General features: G+C 43.2%; 2 protein-coding genes across 3 annotated transcripts in view; one reads left to right on the forward strand and one right to left on the reverse strand.

Moving 5' to 3' along the window:
* Positions 1-12252, forward strand: part of MOCOS (molybdenum cofactor sulfurase) — a 49322-nt gene extending 37070 nt beyond the window's left edge. The window contains exons 13-15 of the mRNA XM_049769722.1: positions 3196-3334; positions 8737-8841; positions 12089-12252. Coding sequence (XP_049625679.1) covers positions 3196-3334; positions 8737-8841; positions 12089-12241 — 397 coding nt within the window. The 3' untranslated portion in view covers positions 12242-12252. The remainder of the gene's footprint in view (positions 1-3195; positions 3335-8736; positions 8842-12088) is intronic.
* Positions 1-20939, reverse strand: part of RPRD1A (regulation of nuclear pre-mRNA domain containing 1A) — a 1137547-nt gene that overhangs the window by 193249 nt on the left and 923359 nt on the right. The window lies entirely within an intron of this gene.

The following is a 20939-nucleotide window of genomic DNA, read 5'->3' on the forward strand; positions in this document are numbered from 1 at the left end:
ACCTCTTCTCCAGCACAAGAGGCTGCTGATCTTTGGTTTGGATCTCAGCCACCCTCAGGGGGAGGAGGCCATTCATTTGTCAAGCTTTGATTTTCTTAACATTTGCTTTAACTGAGCTTTCACCAGCTTTGACCCAGTTCTATTGCTCACCATCCATAGTCCTCAGCCCCCAGGAGCCTCGTCCTACTTCTCTGCCATTTTGAGTGAAGATGAGAGTGTCTAAAGGCATAATTCAAGGGAGTCTCTGCAGAGCTTGCTCTTCAGCATGCTCGCTGCTACCCACTGCTGATCTTGTCACAGTTTCAACTCTAGAGAGGGTCTGGGAAAGGGGCTCTCCCTTCATTGTTCCAAGGTGGCCAAACAATAGGGGAAAAATTATCCTGCTGGAATTTAGGGGTCCTGAGCAGCAGGAGGCTCATTCGCCACCCTAAGGCCGTGGAGGGGTTCATCCCCATCCACTAGTTCTTGAAACTGGTAATCTAAGGCTTAGCTCATGCCACCAGGGCTGTGTATGCTTGTCACACACACAAATTTGCACAAACATACCTGCATACACATCACAGAAAAAGGGGCCAGGGATTAATTCAGGTAGGTCTCATAACCCTGCATTCAATTCTGCCTTACTCCCCACCCATGCAGAAATGATACAAAGAATAGCAGAAGGTGGCAACTATGTCAGCTGTGCATGGCATACCCCATCTGGTCGTACTCACCCTCTGAGGAGAAGCATAACAGTCCTGGGTCACTGAGGGCTTTTTTGATTTTGTTTTTGCTTTTTGGGTCACACCCAGAAATGCCCATGGGTTACTTTTGGCTCTTCACTCAGAAATCACTCCTGGAAGTGCATGGGGAACCATATGGGATACTGGGGATTGAACCTGGGTCGGCTGCATACAAAGTGCACGCCATACCCACGGTACTATCTTTCTGGTCCCATTCACTAAGCTTTTGGAACCTTGTGATCCTCTTCCTTTGGTACTGAGAAAATAGCTCAGTGATTTTGGGGGGAACTCTTGGAGGTATCGGTGGGGACACACTGGCTACCTCTCTGGGAGGGGGACCCTGTTTCTTATAGTAGGACTGGCAGGTAGCAGTTCAGCAGGACAGGAAGTCAGAAGTGCTAGAGGGCAGCCTGTGACTTTGGCCTGAATTCAGACTGATGAATCTTGGTTCTGTGCAGCTCTGATTTCTTTTTCTGTTTGTTTGTTTGTTTATGTTTTGGGGGGGTGACACCCGGCAGCACTCAGGGGTTACTCCTGGCTCCATGCTCAGAAATCGCTCCTGGCAAGCTCGGGGGACCATATGGGATGCCGGGATTCGAACCACCATCCCTTGCATGCAAGGCAAACACTCTACCTCCATGCTATCTCTCTGGCCCCTCAAACCAACATTTTAAAATGTTGTAGACACAAATACTTGGGCAAGGGGCCGGAGAGATAGCACAGAGGTAAGACGTTTGCCTTCCATGCAGAAGGTTGGTGGTGCAAATCCCGGCATCTCATATGGTCCCCCAAGCCTGCCAGGAGCGATTTCTGAGCATGGAGCCAGGAGTAACCCCTGAGCGCTGCCGAGTATGACCCAAAAACCAAAAATAAATAAATTAATTTTAAAACATTTTAGTTTGAGGGTCAGAGAGTTAGCATAGTAAATGGGGCATGCATCTGACCCTGGTTCAATCCCCGAACACAGCCAAATGTTACCCCAACCTTCCCTCATTTTAAAATGTTGGTCTAAAGATTGTTTATTTATTTATTTTTTTTTTTGGTTTTTGGACCACACCTAGCAGTGCTCAGGAGTTATTACCAGCTCTGCACTCAGAAATAGCTCCTGGCAGGCTCAGGGAACCATATGGGATACTAGGGATTGAACCCCGGTCTGTCCTGGGTCAGCAGTGTGCAAGGCAAAAGGTCTACTGCTGTGCTATTGCTTTAGTCCCTGATCTAAAGATTTTTTTTTTTCGGGCCACAACCATTTGATGCTCAGGGGTTACTCCTGGCTAAGCTCAGAAATTTCCCCTGGCTTGGGGGGACTATCTGAGACGCCAGGGGATAGAACCGTGGTCCTTCCTTGGCTAGCACTTGCAAGGCAGACACCTTACCTCTAGCGCCACCTTGCCGGCCCCCTAAAGATTTTTTTAATTGAAGTATAGCAAGTACACAATTCATAAAAACACAACCTTGAAAATGTGTACAGCTGGGCACAGAATGTGACCTCTACTCAGATCAGCAAGAGGGACTGTCCAGCACCTCAAAGCTTCTACTGGATTCACCAAGGGTCACTACTGTCCTGGCTTCGTCTACTGTCCTTGAACTCACTCTACTGGGCTCAGCATGTTGCTCTGGGGTTGAAGAGAATTGTAGATGATTTTCCAGGTCATTCTTCTGGAGGGAACAATATGTGGAGTGCAGAGAGTCAACTGGCAAGGACAGTTTTAAACATGAATTACAGATGTAGCCTACCTTGTACCTGTTATGAGCTGTACATATTAGTTATAGCTGCCAGCAGGACAGTGATTAGGAGGTAAGTGTTACCGCCTCCTGTATGGACTCGAGGTGCTTAGTAATGTCCTAACAGCCAAGGAATGTAAGTGAGTTTGGGGTGTGTTTTTGGTCCTTGCTATGTGTGTGACGCTCTCTAAATGCCTCACCTGACTCACTTTGAAGACTTGATTATGTTTCCAGAGCTTCTTCATTCAGCCCCTGTATTTCTTGGTTTCCAAAGCTTTCAGCTCATCTGCAAAGATCTGCTCACCCTTTGTACAGCTCTTCTTGGAGGCAGAGCCACATCCCAGGGGGACAGACCATTGAGATCTGTCCAGCACAGGGGTTCCCCAAGTTATGTTGTCATTTGTCTCCTTTTCAGAAAAAAAATCGCTCATACAAATCTTCTCACTCCCACAGATCTACCTACCTTTTTTAAGTGAACAAGCAGAAAATCACTTCACTTGTACTCAAAGTTACTGCCACCCTCTGCTCATTCTGGCATTCCCAGGGGACACTTTTGTCCACTTTGGGAAGCACTGGCCAACAGACGGGTGTCTCTTGACCTTATACTCATGGTCAGAGCATGTTGTACTACCCAGGTATCAGAGGTAGCTGGTGAGGCCAGGAATCCAGTCATGGACACGCTGAATAATGACAGAAGCTAATAAGATAACAACCCCCCCCTTTTTTTTCTTTGGTGGTTTTGGGACAGTGATGAGAATGGAAAGCATGGCTCATTCCCGGAGAACAATCTCATCTCACGGTTCCGTGCCAACATCATTACCAATGGAAGCAGGGCTTTCGAAGAAGAGAAATGGGATGTGATTTCCGTTGATTCCTTGCAACTCCAGGTGCGTTCTGGGATGCTCCTCGATTTCCTCCCACAATTACTAGGGCAAGTGAGCTTCCATCCTTGGACAGGCAGCTCCCTGCTCTGTCTCAGGCTCTTAGCTAGCTACAAAGTCCCAGCAGGAGAGTGTGATATCTAGATATCCTGGGCTATTCCTAGAGTATCAATCCTGCTTCCCTGGAGTGTGTTGGGCTCAGGCCCCCTGGAGGAGGCTCTGGTGTCTGTGGAGATGAGGGAGGGCTCTGTGGTAGCTCCAGTACAGTGCTAGGTCTTGGCTTAAATTCTCTTCCTTGGAATGCTTGGGTCTGAGTGAACTTGTTCTCCTGTGATATGTTGGACCTCCCAGCTCTCTGGGATTAGAATCTTTTAGTGCTCAGTGCCTCTCCACCTCCTCCACACACAGCTTCTCACCCTGTTCTCAGCTAAGAGGAACTTGCAGGCAGAGGCACAGCCTTTGGGATGCTCCCCTTGGGCTTGGGCCCCCTATATCCTGCTGTGGTGTGCAAAGATGGGGTCAAGTTTTGAATCAGAGTATCATTACTCAGGAGAGTGGGTAAAGCCTCCTGAGATTTGACCCCTCATCCCTTACCTTCTGCCTGTCACATTGACCTTCTAGCCCACTGAACAAGATACACTTGCTGCCCTGGCTCCTGGGTCTGGCCAGGCCTTCTTCCTGGCTCATTTCCCCTTGCTGCTATGCCAATGTCTCAGCTCAGACATCATCTCCTTGGAGAGAATGTGCCAGACCCTCTGTACAGTCACGTTCTGCACTCGCCTGTGCTTAATCTTAAGAGCATGCAAGGCTGGGCACGAAGTCTGTTTTTTTTTTTTCCCAGTTGTTCATCTGGGACCTAGAACAGTCCTGGCCTGGAGTCAATGCTTGATAAGTAACTGCTGAAACAATGATAAGGAATACTGGGGACAAGAGGGATGGTCATCTGCAAAGAATGTGCTTAGTGCAAAGTGGAGAAAGAAACCATTGCATAGCCGCTGCTCTGTGAGCCAGTGGGATAAGCTGACTACAGGGGTCTGCCTGTGTCCCAGCTCCAAACTCACCAGGTCCAGCTCACAAACATCCAGAAAACCCACAAAAAACATTTTTTTTGTCCTTATTGAAGAATTTCAGAGGTCTGGGGTATAAATAGCCTGGCATTTACACACAAAATATCTCAAAGACTTGGATAAAAACTCTACACACTTTCTCGTACCTGACAGCTTCATGCCTTAAAAGCCCAATCTCTCCTTTTTCCCACATTCTCTGCAGAGGCCTTTCCCTGGAACCAGCCTTCCTACAGTTACTTTGCCTTTCTACCACCTGACTTACTCGTTCTCTCTTTTATTCTAGTGCTGTGGCTCAGTTTTATATTAAAATACTTGCTCAGGGACAGAGAGATAGGACAATGGCTAGAACATAAGCTTTTCATACAAAAGACCTGGGTTGTTGGGGCTGGAGCAGTGGCGCTGCATCCTCCAACACAGCAGGATACAGCCACTCAGATCAAGTCAGAACCTTACACTAGCAGCACCCTAGCTAACAGCTAGGGTCAGGAGTGTCTCTGGCTAGCGTCTCTAGCTGTCAGGAGGCTGACGTATATGTAAGATCTTATGGGATTTTCCCGAGATGCTTTTAATTTTGGATGTCATGGTTTTTCATAAGCAACAGTTAATTAAAGTTAAAATATGTGTGTCCAACAACTTCACAGGTAGAGATATAAAAGTCGATCCCATAAAATAATCATGTAAGTCCAAAGAGATACCACAAGCTCAATAAATTTAATATTGTTATAAATGAGAAATTGGAGAGCATCATAAATATTCATCAAAAGAGGTTGGTTTTAAAAAAATTAGTGCTTTACCTGTGGAATGTAGGTCAGGCATTTAAAGAAGTGCAAATGGTGAAGGAATGGGTGTTAGACATTGTATTTCTAAAACTAAAAATCATGAACAACTTTGTACCTATGTATCTCAGTTATTCAATTCAAGAATTTAATAAGGGGGCCAGAGAGATAGCATAGCAGTAGGACATTTGCCTTGCATGCAGCCAATCTAGGATGGGCGGTGGTTTGAATCCTGGCATCTCATATGGTTCCTTGTGCCTGCCAGAAGTGACTTCTGAGAACAGAGCCATGAGTAACCCCTGAGTGCCACCAGGTGTGATCCAAAAACCAAAAAAAAAAAAAAAAAAAAAAGGCGAAAAAGAATTTACTAAGGTGTTGGATAAATAGTACAGTGGGTAAAGTGCTTGTCTTGCACATGGCCAACATGAATTTGATCTTTGGCATCCCATATGGTCCCTTGAGCCCAACAGGAGTGATTCCTGTTGTGATCCAAAAGTCACCTCTGAGAATCACCAGGTGTGGCCCAAAAAATCAAAACCAAACCAAAACAACTTTATTTAAAAAATTATAGATACAGTCAATACTGCATATTTTATTTATTTTTGGTTTGGGATCACACTCAGCAGTACTCAGGGATAACTTCTGGTTCTGCCTTCAGGAATTACTTCTAGTTGGCTCAGGGATATTGGATTTTGGGGATTGAACCCAAATCTGCTATAATGTCACTCTAGCTCTGATACTGCATATTTTAACTACATATACAGTACAGTTAATACAGATATATTAACTATAATGTCTATAGCTGTATCTCTTTGGGAGAGCATTTTCCCCCCTCTGTGTATTATTAAGTCATAAATACTTTACTGTTCTTTGTAATCTCATTTTTTTTTTTTGTTTTGTTTTTGGGCCACACCCTGTGACGCTCAGGGGTTACTCCTGGCTATGCGCTCAGAAGTTGCTCCTGGCTTCTTGGGGGACCATATGGGACGCCGGGGGATCGAACCGCAGTCCGTCCTAGGCTAGTGCAGGCAAGGCAGGCACCTTACCTCCAGCGCCACCGCCCGGCCCTGTAATCTCATTTTCATGAGATTAGAAAGTTGTTCATGATTGAGTTTCTGTCACTTTTTCTGCCACCAGTTTTTGTCGTCCCCTTACCCTGCCTGTCTCTGGGGCAGGCATCTCTCTGTCTCTCTCCGTTTTGACATCGTGGTTTATTAAAGGGTACTATGTATGTCACTTTGTCCCCTTTTCACACTCAGTTCTTGTCCAGAGTTATAAGTTCCAACTATCATTGTTATTAGAGGAACCTTGTCTACCCTAATTTCACTCACCGCTCTTTGTGGCAAGTTTTCTACCATGGACTAGTTCTCCTGTCCCTTGTCTCTATTGTCTCTTGATATTCTTACCATGCTATCTTTTATTTTTCTTATATTCTACAAATTAGTAAGATTATTCTATGTCTATTCTATTTTATGTCCCCCTCTGACTCATTTCACTTGATATAATAATCTCCATATCTATCCATGTATAAGCAAATTTTATGACTTCATTTTTTCTGACTAGTATTCCATTGTGTAGATGTACCACAGTTTCTTTAATTCACTCACCTGTTCTCTGTCACTTGGGTTGTTTAGAAACTCTGGCTATTGTAAATAGTGCTTCAATGAACATAGGAATGCAGAGGGCTTTTCTGCATGGTGTTTTTGGTTTCTAGTGTTTATCTTTAGGTGTGGTATTGCTGGATGAAATGGGAACTCAATTTCTAGTTTTTTGAGAAATATCCATATTGTTTTCCAATAAGGCTGGACCAGTCTACATACCAATAGTGAATGAGAGTTTCTTTCTCCCCACATCCACATCAGCATTGGTTGTTCTTATCTTTGTGATGTGTGCCAGTCTCTGTGGTGTGAGATGGTACCTTATTATTGTTTTGATTTGCATCTCTCTGAGGATTAGTGATGTGAAGAGTTTTTTCATATGCCTTTTGGCCATCTGTATTTCTTCTCTGAGGAAATGTCTGTTCATTTCTTCTCCGCATTTTTGATGGGGTTAGATACTTTTTTCCTTGCTAAGTTCTATCAGCACCTTGTATAACTTAGATATTAACCCCTTATCTATGGGTGTTTAGTTTCTCCAGCCCATACCTACCCAATATTTTAAGAAACTTGTTATTTTGGTATTGGGAACTGTCTGATTTCTGCTTGAGAAGCTGTCTGGAGTGAGCCTTTTTAGTATAGTGACAAGGTCTTAAATAATAGATTGCCATTAGAGGTCTAGAGATAGCAGAGAACTTAAAACACTTACCTGGCTTTGAATTCAGACCCAGGTGCTGCTGGAATGCTTTGGGGAGATCCCAATAATATCAAATATGGGCAACCCATGCAATAGAATAAATGTAGAAGATTTTGTTTATTGTGAGGGCAAGAGTGGCTTTGAGCATACAAGGCACTATGGTCAAGGCATTTCTTTCTGTGGGGGAGTGGTCACAGTTTTGTGGGGGATAGAGGAGGTGCACAGAACCCCTTAAGTGCACAGAATTCTGATTGTGTGTAAAGTTCCTTCTATCTTCAGGGTCTTTGTGTTTGATTTGCGGGCCTCAGAGCACAAGGGACAGAAACAGATAGAGCCAATTTTATAGCATCCAACTTAGGGTTTCCAACTTTAACGCACACTTCCTGTGTACTGGTGAGTGAGTAAGAGAGCCTTTGAAGGGTGTAAGGGTAGGGAGGAAATTCTCCTTTTCCAGGAACCCTGAAGGAGACACTTCTTTCTTCTGGGCTTCAGGATCATGCTTTCCTTTTCATGTAGGGGGCGAGTTTCACTGTCAAAATGCTCTGCTTTAGCTGGACCATCCAGATTAGAAGTAATAATGTATGTTTGACTCCTGGTAAGCAACTGCCTGCTATGTTTTCTCTAGCAGACACACATGTAAAAATGTAGACATGTAGACATGTAGATTTGTTTCATGCTTATTCCACCAATAATTCTTGGCCTATTAATTAATTAATTAATATCCTCGTGATGTCAGGAATCAAACCCAGGGCCTTACATATGCAAGGCAAACACTAACACTGAGTCATACCCTGACCTATTTTATTAAAAATTCTTTATTGATGATTTGAATAGCTGTGAGACATATGTGGAGAACTGTAGCATGGATGGCTTAACCATACTGCTTAACAGATAGGCATTGAAGTAGTTACCAGGCTCCCCATTGTAAATAACATGAGAACCATCCTTGCTCATGAGTCTTTATTTGCACTTCCAATTCTGTCCTTCGGCTCCTCATGTGGCATTGCAGTCAGAGGACAGGGCCATATGTCATGTCACAAGTTTTCTTTCATTTTTCTGCAAAGAGACACAGTGATGATGGACCCCCAGGTGGCACTGTAATGAGGTCGTCCATGGCAACTCTAGGCAGTAGGGTGAATTATTGTGCTTTTTGGTGTCAGCCTACAATTGGCTGACACAAACAGCTTGTCCTCCCATAGTAAGGGTTCTCCCTCCAAGGAGGAAGCTCTGGTCACTTTCACAGCAAAGCCATCATGCCCCTCTTTCCTCCTAGGTGGTTGGGCCTTGTCACAGATGCCAGATGATCTGCATTGACCAGCAAACGGGGCAGCGAAACCAAGATGTCTTCCAAAAGCTTTCTGAGAGTCGGCAGAGAAAGGTAAGCATGATTGAAAATGAAAATGCACTGTGCTTAATTTGTGGTTGGGGGAGGGAATAGTAGACAAGTCTGTGGGTTTGTTTGTTTGTTTGTTTGTTTTTGGTTGCTTTGCCTTGTGATATCAGGGATCAAACTTAAGGCCTCATGCATGTGAAGCTTTTCACTCTGGGGCTACCCCAGACTCATGATACCATGTTTTAAGATCCTGGCCCACAAATTAGAGCAGAAAAATAGCTGAATATTGCTAAGTAAGTTTTAGAAGTGGGAGACCTTTTCTTTTATTATTATTCTGGGCCACACTCAGTAGTGCTTGGGAGTTACTCCTGGCTCTGCACTCAGAAATCAAGAAATCAGAAATCTGCACTCAAGAGATCAACCCTAGCAAGGTTGGGGGTACCATTTGGGCTGTTGGGGATTGAACCTGGTCTGTTGTATGCAAGGCAAATGCCCTCTCACTGTACTGTGACTCTGGTCCAGAAGTGGGAGAACATTCTGTGGCCAGTAGAACTACTATGAAGGTTCTGACCACTGATGTGGTCGTATCTTATTTTCTTTTAAAATCAACTTTCTCACATTTAGTGGATGCTGTTCTGTAGATTTTTGTTGTTGTTGTTTTGGGTCACACCCAGCAACGCTCAGGGTTTACTCCTGGCTCTACGCTCAGAAATCACTCCTGACAGACTCAGGGGACCATATGGGATGTCGAATTCGAACCACTGTCCTGTATGCAAGGCAAACGCCTTACCTCCATGCTATCTCTCTGGCCCCTGTTCTGTAGATTTTTAATGCTTTCAATGTTGTCGAGGGGCTGAAGCAATAGTAGAGTAGGTAGGATTGATTGTCTTGCATGTGGCCGACCTGGGTTTGATTTCCCAGCATCCTATGTGTTCCACTGCAGTGAGCCAGGAGTAACCTCTGAGCACCACCAGGTGTGGACCAAAAACAAAACCAAAATAACAAAATCAAATCTAACTAGTTAAACAATGTAAATAAGGGCCTGGAAAGATAGCACAGTGGTGTTTGCCTGGCAAGCAGCCGATCCAGGACCTAAGGTGGTTGGTTTGAATCCCGGTGTCCCATATGGTGTGTGTCTCCCCCTCCCCCCCCCCCCCCCCCCCCCCGTGCCTGCCAGGAGCTATTTCTGAGCAGACAGCCAGGAGTAACCCCTGAGCAACGCCGGGTGTGGCCCCAAAACCAAAAACCAAAAAAAAAAAAAAAAAAAAAAAAAGAATATAAATAATACATAATTTTGTTGTCTCTATCTTATTCACTGTGTAGATTCTATGAAGAGTAAAATTAGTACAGAGGGACTGAGAGGAAAAATCAGTGCATTTTACTCTTTGGTGTGTCTCGGGTATCCTTGAGAGCTTCAATGACTTCAAGTTGTTGTTGTGTATTAGCTTTCCCAGGGCAAAATGATAATCTTACCTGATGGTCAGACCAGCCCACATCTGGGAGGGGTCTATGAAAGGTAACAAAGGGGTTTCCTGAGGGGTGTAAGAGCAATTCAGCAAGAGATTCAGTGAGAGGGTCTGCAAGAAGCCTCAGGAGAAGGAGGCAGGATGGAGAGAGCAGAGACAGGAGAGCAGAGAGCAGGCCGGGCAGCTGAAGGATGCTACTTAAAAAGGTCAGCTTAGAAGCCATGTAAGATATACACATGGTCGTTAGAGCCTTGTAATAAAGCTGATGTCTCCTGAAACTTCATGACTGCTGTGGATCATTTCCTTGCCATTATCCTGAACCTTCAGACCTGCCAGGCCAAAGAAGGTGCTGGCACCTGGCCAGGCTGAGAAGGCCTCACCATCCATCCACCATCATCTATCACTCTCAAGGACTCTTTTTTTTGTTTTGTTTTGTTTTGTTTTTGTTTTTGTTTTGTTTGTTTGTTTTTGGTTTTTGGGCCACACCCAGCGTTGCTCAGGGGTTACTCCTGGCTGTCTGCTCAGAAATAGCTCCTGGCAGGCACGGGGGACCATATGGGACACCGGGATTCGAACCAACCACCTTTGGTCCTGGATCGGCTGCTTGCAAGGCAAACACCGCTGTGCTATCTCTCCGGGCCCTCCCCTCAAAGACTCTTTTTTTTTTTTTTTTTTTTGGTTTTTGGGCCACACCCGGTAACGCTCAGGGTTTACTCCTGGCTATGTACTCAGAAGTTGCTCCTGGCTTGGGGGACCATATGGGACACCGGGGGATCGAACCGAGGTCCGTCCAAGGCTAGCGCAGGCAAGGCAGGCACCTTACCTTTAGCGCCACCGCCCGGCCCACCCCCCTCAAGGACTCTTAATGATTTAATTAATATTTCCGTTGTGGACTCCAGATGATAAGAACCAAATTCTAGCAGACATGTTATGGATTCTTTATGAAAATTTCTTTTTTGGGCCCGGAGAGATAGCACAGCGGCGTTTGCCTTGCAAGCAGCTGATCCAGGACCAAAGGTGGTTGGTTCGAATCCTGGTGTCCCATATGGTCCCCCGTGCCTGCCAGGAGCTATTTCTGAGCAGACAGCCAGGAGTAACCCCTGAGCACCGCTGGGTGTGGCCCAAAAAAACAAAAAAAAAAAAAAGAAAAGAAAAAAAAAAAAAAGAAAATTTCTTTTTTGGCTTGTAGTTTCTGGTTAGGACATTTTTTTTGTTTTTGTTTCAGGGCCACACCCGGTGGTGCTGGAGATTAAACCCAGGTCCATCCTGGGTTGGCAGCGTGCTATCACTCCAGCCCCTAGAATGTGAATCTTTAGTGTGCAATCAGGACTCCTGTTTCCCACTAGCTTCAATGAGTGACTGTCTAGTCCCAGCATAGTTTGTAAAGACCTGATTTAATTGTCGTTGGGGGCTGGCGAGATAGTATAGCCAGCAAAGTGCTTGCCTTGCCTGTGGGCTGGAGCGATAACACAGTGGTAGGGCGCTTGCCTTGCATGCGGCTGACCCAGGACGGACCTGGGTTCAATCCCCAGTGTCCCATATGGTCCCTCAAACCAGGAGCGATTTCTGAGTGCATAGCTAGGAGTAACCCCTGAGTATCACTGGGTGTGGCCCCCCCACAAAAAAGTGCTTGCCTTGCATGGGGCTCACTGTGATTCAGTCCCCAGCATCATCTATAATCCTCTGAGGACAGGGCAAGGAGTAAACCCTGAGCACCACCAGATGTAATCCAAAATCAAATAAACAAAAGCATTTATTAAATTGTAGTTGAACATTAAAAGTATTTCAGCGGCTAAAATGATCCAGTTTGTGTTGTTTCTTCACAGGTGAACTTTGGCGTGTACTTGATGCACTCATCTTTGGATTTATCTACTCCGCATTTCCTATCTGTTGGATCTCAGCTGCTTCCTGTACTTAAAGACAGTGTAGAACACCACAATTTACCTGCGTCTGAAAAATATCACCATGTCACTCTCTAAAAAAATTTTTAGCCGGGCCGGAGAGATAGCATGGAGGGAGGGCATTTGCCTTGCGTGCAGAAGAACGGTAGTTCCCATCCCGGCATCCCATATGGTCCCCCGAGCCTGCCAGGAGTGATTTCTGAGTGTAGAGCCAGAAGTAACCCCTGAGTGCTGCCAGGTGTGACCCAAAAACCAAAAAAAAATGTTTTAGCCAAAAATAAAATTTCTCATTTACTACTATTTTTGCTCCTTTTTTTTTTTTAATTGCGTTGTGATTCAGGAGAACTTGATCTTTTGATGGAGGAGAGTCCCTTCTTGTCCTGGAGGTGGAGAGTATTATCTCTGGCTCTCCTCACTGCCTACATGTACATGCTTTCTGCTAAGAACAGCAGTTCTGAGGCCTTTTAGGAGGCAAAGTTAGTTTGAACCTTGTGCCTATGTCCACGTGGCTTTCCTGTGTCCTTGCAAGTATGGTCATTTTCACCTGATGAGATTTTTAAGGACTCTCATTGGGAATATTTTACCTCCTTAGATATCAAGTTAAATTGCTTGTTGTTTTATTGGAGGGAGTCTTTGTTCCAAGCACTACCTGGGCTTTGAAAGATGAGACATGTCTCTCTTCCTAAGTGTTGAGAAGATGGATGCAGCTTTGTACTCGTTTGGAGTGTAGAATTAATGATGAGAAGTGCCTTCGATTCAGTGGTTTCTGAGGTTAGTGTGAGGAGGAATGAGGGTAGTTGGCCAGGCTGAAAGGTTGCACTATTTGAAGTATTGCTTGAAAATTCAAGGTGACGGGGCTGAAGGGTTGCACTACTTGAAGTACTGCTTGAAAATTCAACCTTTTCCAAAACCCAGTGCTACTTGCATCATGTATATGAAAACAATTGTATTATGAACAACTTGGTAAATCACAGAATTATAATAAAAGAAAAACCTCCATTGATTTATTATTGATCTATCTTTGTCAGCCTCTAAGTAAGATCTGTGACCCTTGCCTGTTGGGTCCTCAGTATATTCTGGGATTGGCTCATAGTAGCTCATATTTTTCTTGACTGATTGAGTTACTACAGCTTGCCCTATTTTATTTTATTTTTTTGCTTTTTGGGCCACACCCGGTGATGCTTAGGGGTTACTTCTGGCTATGCACTCAGAAATCGCTCCTGGCTTGGGGGACCATATGGGATGCCAGGGGATCAAACAGTCTGTCCTAGGTTAGAGCATGCAAGGCATGCAAGGTGCTTGTGCTACCGCTCTAGCCTCAACTTGGCCTAGTTTTATAATTACTTATTTAACGGATTTCAATTGTAAATTGCCTTACTTCAGGGTTTGCCTTTAATATGTGAGGTTATAAAATGTATTTTGTGTAGGGAGCAGAGCAGTGGTGCAAGCAGTAGGGCATTTGCCTTTCATGTGCTGACCTAGGACTAACTGCAGTTTGATCCCCAGGCGTCCCATATGGTCCCCCCAAGCCAGGAGCGATTTTTGAGCACATAGCCAGGAGTAATCCCTGAGCGTCACTGGGTGTGGCCCCCAAACTAAAAATTAATGTATTTTGTATGTTCTGTAGTTTACTAATCAGACTTTTTGGGCATTTATGGTTCTTTGTCCCATCCTGGGTTCTCATCTCCTGAAGTTCAGTCCTTCATGCCTCAAAGACATTGCCAAGGCGAGGTCAGGTTGTCCATTCAAGGGTAATTGACTTGAATATAATCTTAACATAAAATCTCAGAGAATCACAGAAAGTTCAAGTTGTGTGTTTTTTTACTTAAGTCTTGGGTATTGGCCACATTGCCACTTCTTTCTGGGTTAGTGCAACAAGTGGTTCTTTTCTGCAATGATTCCTTTGAGGAGGGTGGCACTGACATTCTCCCATTGAGACCCAACCTCATTTCCATCTTTAAGCAGGTGAGATGGAGGTTGTGGTCCAAGGGATGATTCTTTTTCATGGTTGAGAGATATCCATTTATTTGCTGTTCAGTCTTTGAGAAACTGCTTGTCAGGCTACAATAATGAAAGAAGCAGAATATGCTTGCTGGAGATGTTAGTAGATCTGTTAGTAGAGAATGGTTATAGGAAAAGACAGATCAGTGAATATTTGTTGTGATACAGAATATTTCAAAAACATGCTGAATTCAAAGTTATACTTGTGTTCTTGGATTTACTTGTGTTACTAAGAGTTGTCCTTGGGTGACAAAATTGCACAGGGGTCAAAAGTCCACCACAATTGCCACCCTGATATTAGTTTCTGGTGTTATAGTTGACTTCTTGGCCCAGATGGATGGTCTGCATTCCAGGGTCCTGCAGGCTCAGACACATTTAAAACATACACATTCCACATTTGATCTTATCTATATGAAAATAGGATAGAGTGTTTTCAGCAGTATTGTTAATAGTCAGAGCTGGAAAGGACCTCAGTGTCTGTTAACAGGAACAGAGTAAAGGTGGAAATGAAATGAAGGGATTAGAATTCCATGGGCCTGTATGGATGACAAAATGCTGAGAGAAAGAAGCAGATTACAGAATTTATGCAGTAAATTTAGAGACTAAAACAGTGGTCTTTAATCCCTGGTCCACAGACTAGTGCTGGTTTGCAGGTTCAAGAGGTTGAAAAGAATGTGCTTATTGCTTTAGGGGTACATATATAATGAAAGCTAAAGCACTGAATAATAAATTATTCTTCAGGGACTGGAGAACTAGAAATTGGGCCATACACAGGAGTTTTATCTTTTTTTTCCTTCAAACCTGTCATTCTTTTTATTTTTTTTAAATATATTTTTTTATTTAAGTAACATGATCATATTTGGGTTACAGTCATAACTAGAACACCCCCCCCATCACCAGTGCAACATACCCCCTCCCCCTTCCCATCCCCTGCCTGTATTCGAGATAGGCATTCTACTACAGTAATTTGTTTTTAAGTTCAGTAAGTTGTATTTTTTTCCTTAAAGGATAAGAGTAAAAATATATAGTAAAGATGTGATAGTGGCAATCGCCAATGTTTGCATAGTCCAGAAAAATGGAGAAAATGGAAAAAAAAATCCTTGACCTGATTACAAAAGGGCCTCACCCCAGAAGTTTATTGGCATAATACAGACTCTGGGTTCCAGGCATACCAGTCTATCCAACTCCAGTCATTCTCAAGGTCCTGGTGAAACTTTTTCACACTTTAGCTATTGTTGGTATCAGACTCTTACATTTAAAGACTCTGGATTCTGTGCATTTCTTTCATCGATGTCAGGCTGATGTGGAGCATCCTATAGTTTCAGCATATCATTAAATGTGGAGCTATCTGGGCCCAGATGGATAGCACAGCGGTGTTTGCCTTGCAAGCAGCCGATCCAGGACCAAAGGTGGTTGGTTCGAATCCCAGTGTCCCATATGGTCCCCCGTGCCTGCCAGGAGCTATTTCTGAGCAGACAGCCAGGAGTAACCCCTGAGCAACACTGGGTGTGGCCCAAAAACCAAAAAAAAGAAAAAAAAAAGTGGAGCGATCTGCCCTGCATGCAGACTGTTGCTGAGTCACCTGGGTGTTAGGAGCACTCTTTGGAGTAAGTCAATGCCAAAGCGGTGGTAGGTCTTCTCTGGTAGAGGCTTGGATCCTGGTAATGTTAAAGACAATTGTGGTTGTTTCCATAGATGGTATCCATTGTTCAGGTGTGTGTGGGCAATGCCCATTCTTCTGAGGCCTGAGCCAAATCATTATGCCAATGTTCAGGGTAAAAGGCCTAATTACATTACCAAATTTGTGTTCCCATCTCTATTAGATAAGAACTTGTTTGCATATGTATTATTTTCCCATTTTAATGTGCCTATGCAAAAGAGAAGCAATGCCACAAGATATTGTTGTTGCATCTGGGGGCCGAAGAATAAAGTCCAACATTTCCCGTAACTTGGTATAAACGTGAAATCTATACAGAGTTACTCTTATACCAGTATTGCTTATAAAACATATCTCACAGGGGGAAAATCAAACAATCAAATAACTAATCTAGTGGGCAAAATTGTCACTATATGAAGATATTCGAAAAGAGTTATAGATGTTAAGGGAATACATCTGAGATATACAAAAGAGATACATGTGACCCTTTTATGTTTTAAAAAGAAAACAAAGAAAGAAAACAAGGGTATTTGAAGACAACAGGTGATAGTTGAGTTTGAGACATGTTTTGCGGCATTATGGAACCCTATATTGTCCTTGAACTAGAGGTTTTGCTGAAGCTGATTCCGGTATCATGCAACAGTCCATAGTTTGATGGGGGCATGAGGGGCCACTAAGCATGGGTCAACAGGCGTGTTGGTTGTAGTTATTTGTAGAGGCATGAGCTGGAGACCGAGAGGGTATCTTTCAATGAGGAGCTGGATGGTGGTGTTGGGGCAAAAGGTCAGTCTTGGTGTCTACCCAATTAGGAACTGAGGATAAGGAGGGTTGAATAAGGGGAAGATAATGGTTCAGGGTTTGGGTATGAGGAGGTAGGAGAGACAAAGGGGTGAGGGGAGAGGCAATACATAAAAGACTAGACAATAAAGGTCAATTTGAGTGTTTTATCAAAATCTTGGGCATCCTGATTCTATTCCTAGGAACAGTCTAGGATCAGGAACGTTTTTGGATAATGCTTAAAAAGTATAATGCGCCTGCGTGGTTTTGAAAAATAGTATTACTAGTAAACAAAACAGGGGGTCCAATATACATAGGGGAGGGGTTTCCCTCCTCCGCCCGCCCCCCAGGGCTCGAGTTGCCAGGGCCGGCCATAAAGACCTGCCTGGCGTGGGGGGGTCCCAGTCTCCTGGACCAAGTGTTCAGTCCAGGAGATCTGTGGCTCGCTGTCTGACCAGGGACCCTGACATACCAGAAAAAAAGAGGGACGGCTTTCCTGGCATGTGCGCTCTGCTGGGTCCAACTGCGAGCTCCCTCTCCCAGGAGTTTTATCTTAATTGGGAATGTTTCATAGGAGAGTTGATGCATGGATATCAGTTGTAATAATAGTTGTAGATTTTCAAATGCTATTTAATAGCACTATCTTAAAACATTGTGAGGGAAATTCCTCACCGTACTCTCTCTCTTGTTCAAAGAGTACAGTCTTTTTTTTTTTTTTTTTTTTTTTTTGGTTTTTGGGCCACACCCGGTGACGCTCAGGGGTTACTCCTGGCTATGCGCTCAGAAGTCGCTCCTGGCTTGGGGGACCATATGGGACGCCGGGGGATCGAACCGCGGTCCGTCTCCTAGGCTAGCGCAGGTAAGGCAGGCACCTTACCTCGAGCGCCACCGCCCGGCCCCAAAGAGTACAGTCTTGAATGAAGAGAAGCTCAGGAGAAAATGCTGAGCTGGCTGAGGAGCCCTCAAGTTTGCAGGTAAGTTAAGGCAGGCTCAGGAGTGTGGGGACTTGAGATTTGCTATGTTGTCAGTATACAGTGCTGTCTGGAACTTATGCACAGGATTTTAAGAACTGATTTCAACTTAAGAACATTTAACATTAGATTGACCCTCTTAAGCTTCTAAGTGTCCAATAATTCTTATTGGTGACTAGATAAATGTCTTACAGCAGATTTCTATAGCTTTTTCATTTTGTTTAAATGAAACTGCATGATCTTTGACCTGTAACTCCTATACCTCCCTCTTCCCAGCTCCTAGTAGCCACCTTCATTTTATTCTTTTTTTGCTTGTTTGTTTTTGGGACAGACCTGGAAGTCCTCAGGGGTCACTTTTGGCTCTGCACTCAGAAATCACTCCTGGCAGGCTCAGAGGACCACATGGGATGCTGGGGATTGAACCTGGGTCAGATACATGCAAGGAAAATGCCCTACTCACTATGCTATCACTCTGGCCCTATTCTTTGAGTTTGTTGATTTATTTTATGTACATTATATAAGTAAAACAGTACAATATCTTTCTTTATGTGACTGGTATAGGTCATTAGTGTAATTTCCTCAAGATCTATTCATGTTATTGAATGTTACAGAACTGTCTTCTTTTTAATTTAACTTAATTTTTTTTTTTTGGTTGGAGAACTATGTGTAGTGGTGTGTTGGGGGCGACAAGGGCTACACTCAGTGGCGCTTGGTGGTTAACATGTGCTGATCGAATCCAGTTTCACACCTGCCAGACATGTATCTACCATTTAAACCACATTCCTGCCCTCCTTTAATTTTCTTCAAAGGTCTAGCAGTGTTCTATTTATGTATGAGCTATATTTTCTTCACACACCCACCTGTCAGTAGACATTTAGGTAATTACCTCATTTAGGATATTGTGCATAGTGCTGTAATGAACATAGAAGTGCTCATGTATCTTTGAGATCCTGATTGTAATTTTTTTGAATAAACACTCAAAGCAGAATTTCTGGATCATATAGCAGTTCTGTTTTTAAATTTTACTGTTTTTAATAGCAGCTATAACATTTTTTATTTCTATCGGTAGTGTACATGGGTGGAAATGTCTCCATATTTTGTCAATTCTTGTCTTCCTTCCTTCCTTCCTTCCTTCCTTCCTTCCTTCCTTCCTTCCTTCCTTCCTTCCTTCCTTCCTTCCTTCCTTCCTTCCTTCCTTCCTTCCTTCCTTCCTTCCTTCCTTCACTTTGTATATTTTAAATCATTGTAAAAAATTCTGGGGCTGGAGAGGTAGTACAGTGGTAGGGCATTTGCCTTGCATGCAGCTGATCCAGGACAGACGGTGGTTCAAATCCTGGCACCCCATATGGTCACCTGTGCCTACTAGGAGTGATTTCTGAGTGCAGAGCCATTAGTAACCCCTGAGTGTCGCGGGGTGTGATCCCTATCCCCCCCCCAAAAAAAAAACCCAAACAAATTCTGAAGTGTGATTTCTCCAGATTTGTTTTTTCTCATTGTAGCTATTTGTAGTATTTTTATGGTTCCCTATGAGATGTAGAATTATTTTTACCAGTCCTGTAAACAGTATTATTGGGGACCAGGGAGAAATCCTAAGGGATGGAGCACATGCCCTATATGTACTAGCCTGATTTCAATCCCTAGCATTGAATGAGGCCCAGATGGCTCTTAGGTGTGTGGATATGGCTTTGATAATACTGGATTACCCTGAATGGGGCATAGATGGTTGGGTCTGAGTAAGCACTGCATCTCTGGGTTTGCACACATAAATGGGCAGACGTGTTTGTGGGCATTCCCTGGGCCACCTGGACACTACACTGGAGTTCTCCGTGAATAATATCAATAATAATTGGAATTTTATAGAGGTTGAATTGAGTCTGTATACATTTTGCGTAATATGGACATCTTTGTATTGTACACCAGGCCTTGAAATTAGAAAAACTTTCCATTTGCTTGCTTTCAATTTTTCATAATTCTTTTGTAGTGTTTTTTAACATAAAATTATTTTATTTAAAGATCATGTATTACATAGTTAATCTCATACTTTTGTTTTCACATAAGTGGGAGCAACATAACTGAAAAAAAAAAGAAAAAAAAGTACAGCAACAAGAAAATTTTTAAAAATTATTGAGGTCATTAAGTGATTGTCAGAAGGATTACTAAGCTCTTGTTGCTAATAGATCTTTCTGTTAACTTCTTTTGTTTCTGAACATTAAGGTAGCTTCAGATACACACTGGCATCAAAATTGATGTGTTCCTACTGAGATGACAGTATTAAAAAAATGGAGTTGTCCAGGAATTTGAAGCACTGTGGCTGACACTATGGCTTTTGTGGGGCATATTTTTGGCTTCCAGGCCTTAAAGAATTACAATAAGTATGAGTGAGAAGGTGCCCACACTGACTCCTAAAAGGACCTGGTAATGTAGCCCAAATATTGGCCTACCTGGAATTTTGGTCATAATTAAGTAGTGAAGCTGGACCCTGTTTTGCAGATTTTAGTTTCCAAATATTTTACTTAGTTAAGATTATTAGTACTTTTATTCATAGAAATGCAAATGATTTTCATATATCGACTTCGTATTTTGCAACCTTGTGAAATTTGTTTTGATAAATTGTATGATAGAATCTAATTTCTTTCTCTATATAATCATGTCATGTGAATCAAGGATAATTTTCCTTTCCAATTCAGGTATTTTTTTAGGGGATGGGTTTGGGCCACACCTGGCAATGTTCAGGGGTTACTCCTGACTCTGCATTCAGGGGTTATTCCTGGCAGTGCTTGGAGGTCCATATGGAATGCTGAAGATTGAACTCAGGCTGGTTGCATGCAAGGCAAATACCCTCCTAGAGCTATCACTCTGCCCCCTACTGCAGTTGGGTGTCTTTAATTTCTTTTTCTTAATTGCTCTAGTTGGAGGTTTTAGTACTATGTCAAAGAGAAGTGGCAAGAGTTGGGCATCTTTCTTTATGTTATGGTACTTCCCTTTGTCCTTGTTTGCTGAGTCTTTTATCATGAAGGAGATCAATTATTGTCAAATATCTTTAATTGTGTATATATATTAAATGATTCTTTATCTTGTTTCCCATTAATTGTTTTTCAAATGCTCAGCTATTCTTGCATGTAGAATAAATCTCACTGTTATAATGTACAATCCTTTTAATACTGTTGGATTAGTTTAGTTTTGCTAGTTTTTTTTTTTCTTTTTGCATCTGTGTAAATCAGGGATAATAAACTACAGGGTTTTTTTTTCCTGAAGTTTTCTTTTGGTCTAAATCTTTAGAGTGACCCAGTTCAAGCCAGAAGATGCCATTGGGGCCAGATGGGCTCCCTCTGGCTCAGCTTCTCCTTATCCAGGACAGGAAGTGGTAAAT

The sequence above is a fragment of the Suncus etruscus genome, chromosome 3, assembly GCF_024139225.1.
Source record: "Suncus etruscus isolate mSunEtr1 chromosome 3, mSunEtr1.pri.cur, whole genome shotgun sequence".
Lineage (NCBI taxonomy): Eukaryota > Metazoa > Chordata > Mammalia > Eulipotyphla > Soricidae > Suncus > Suncus etruscus.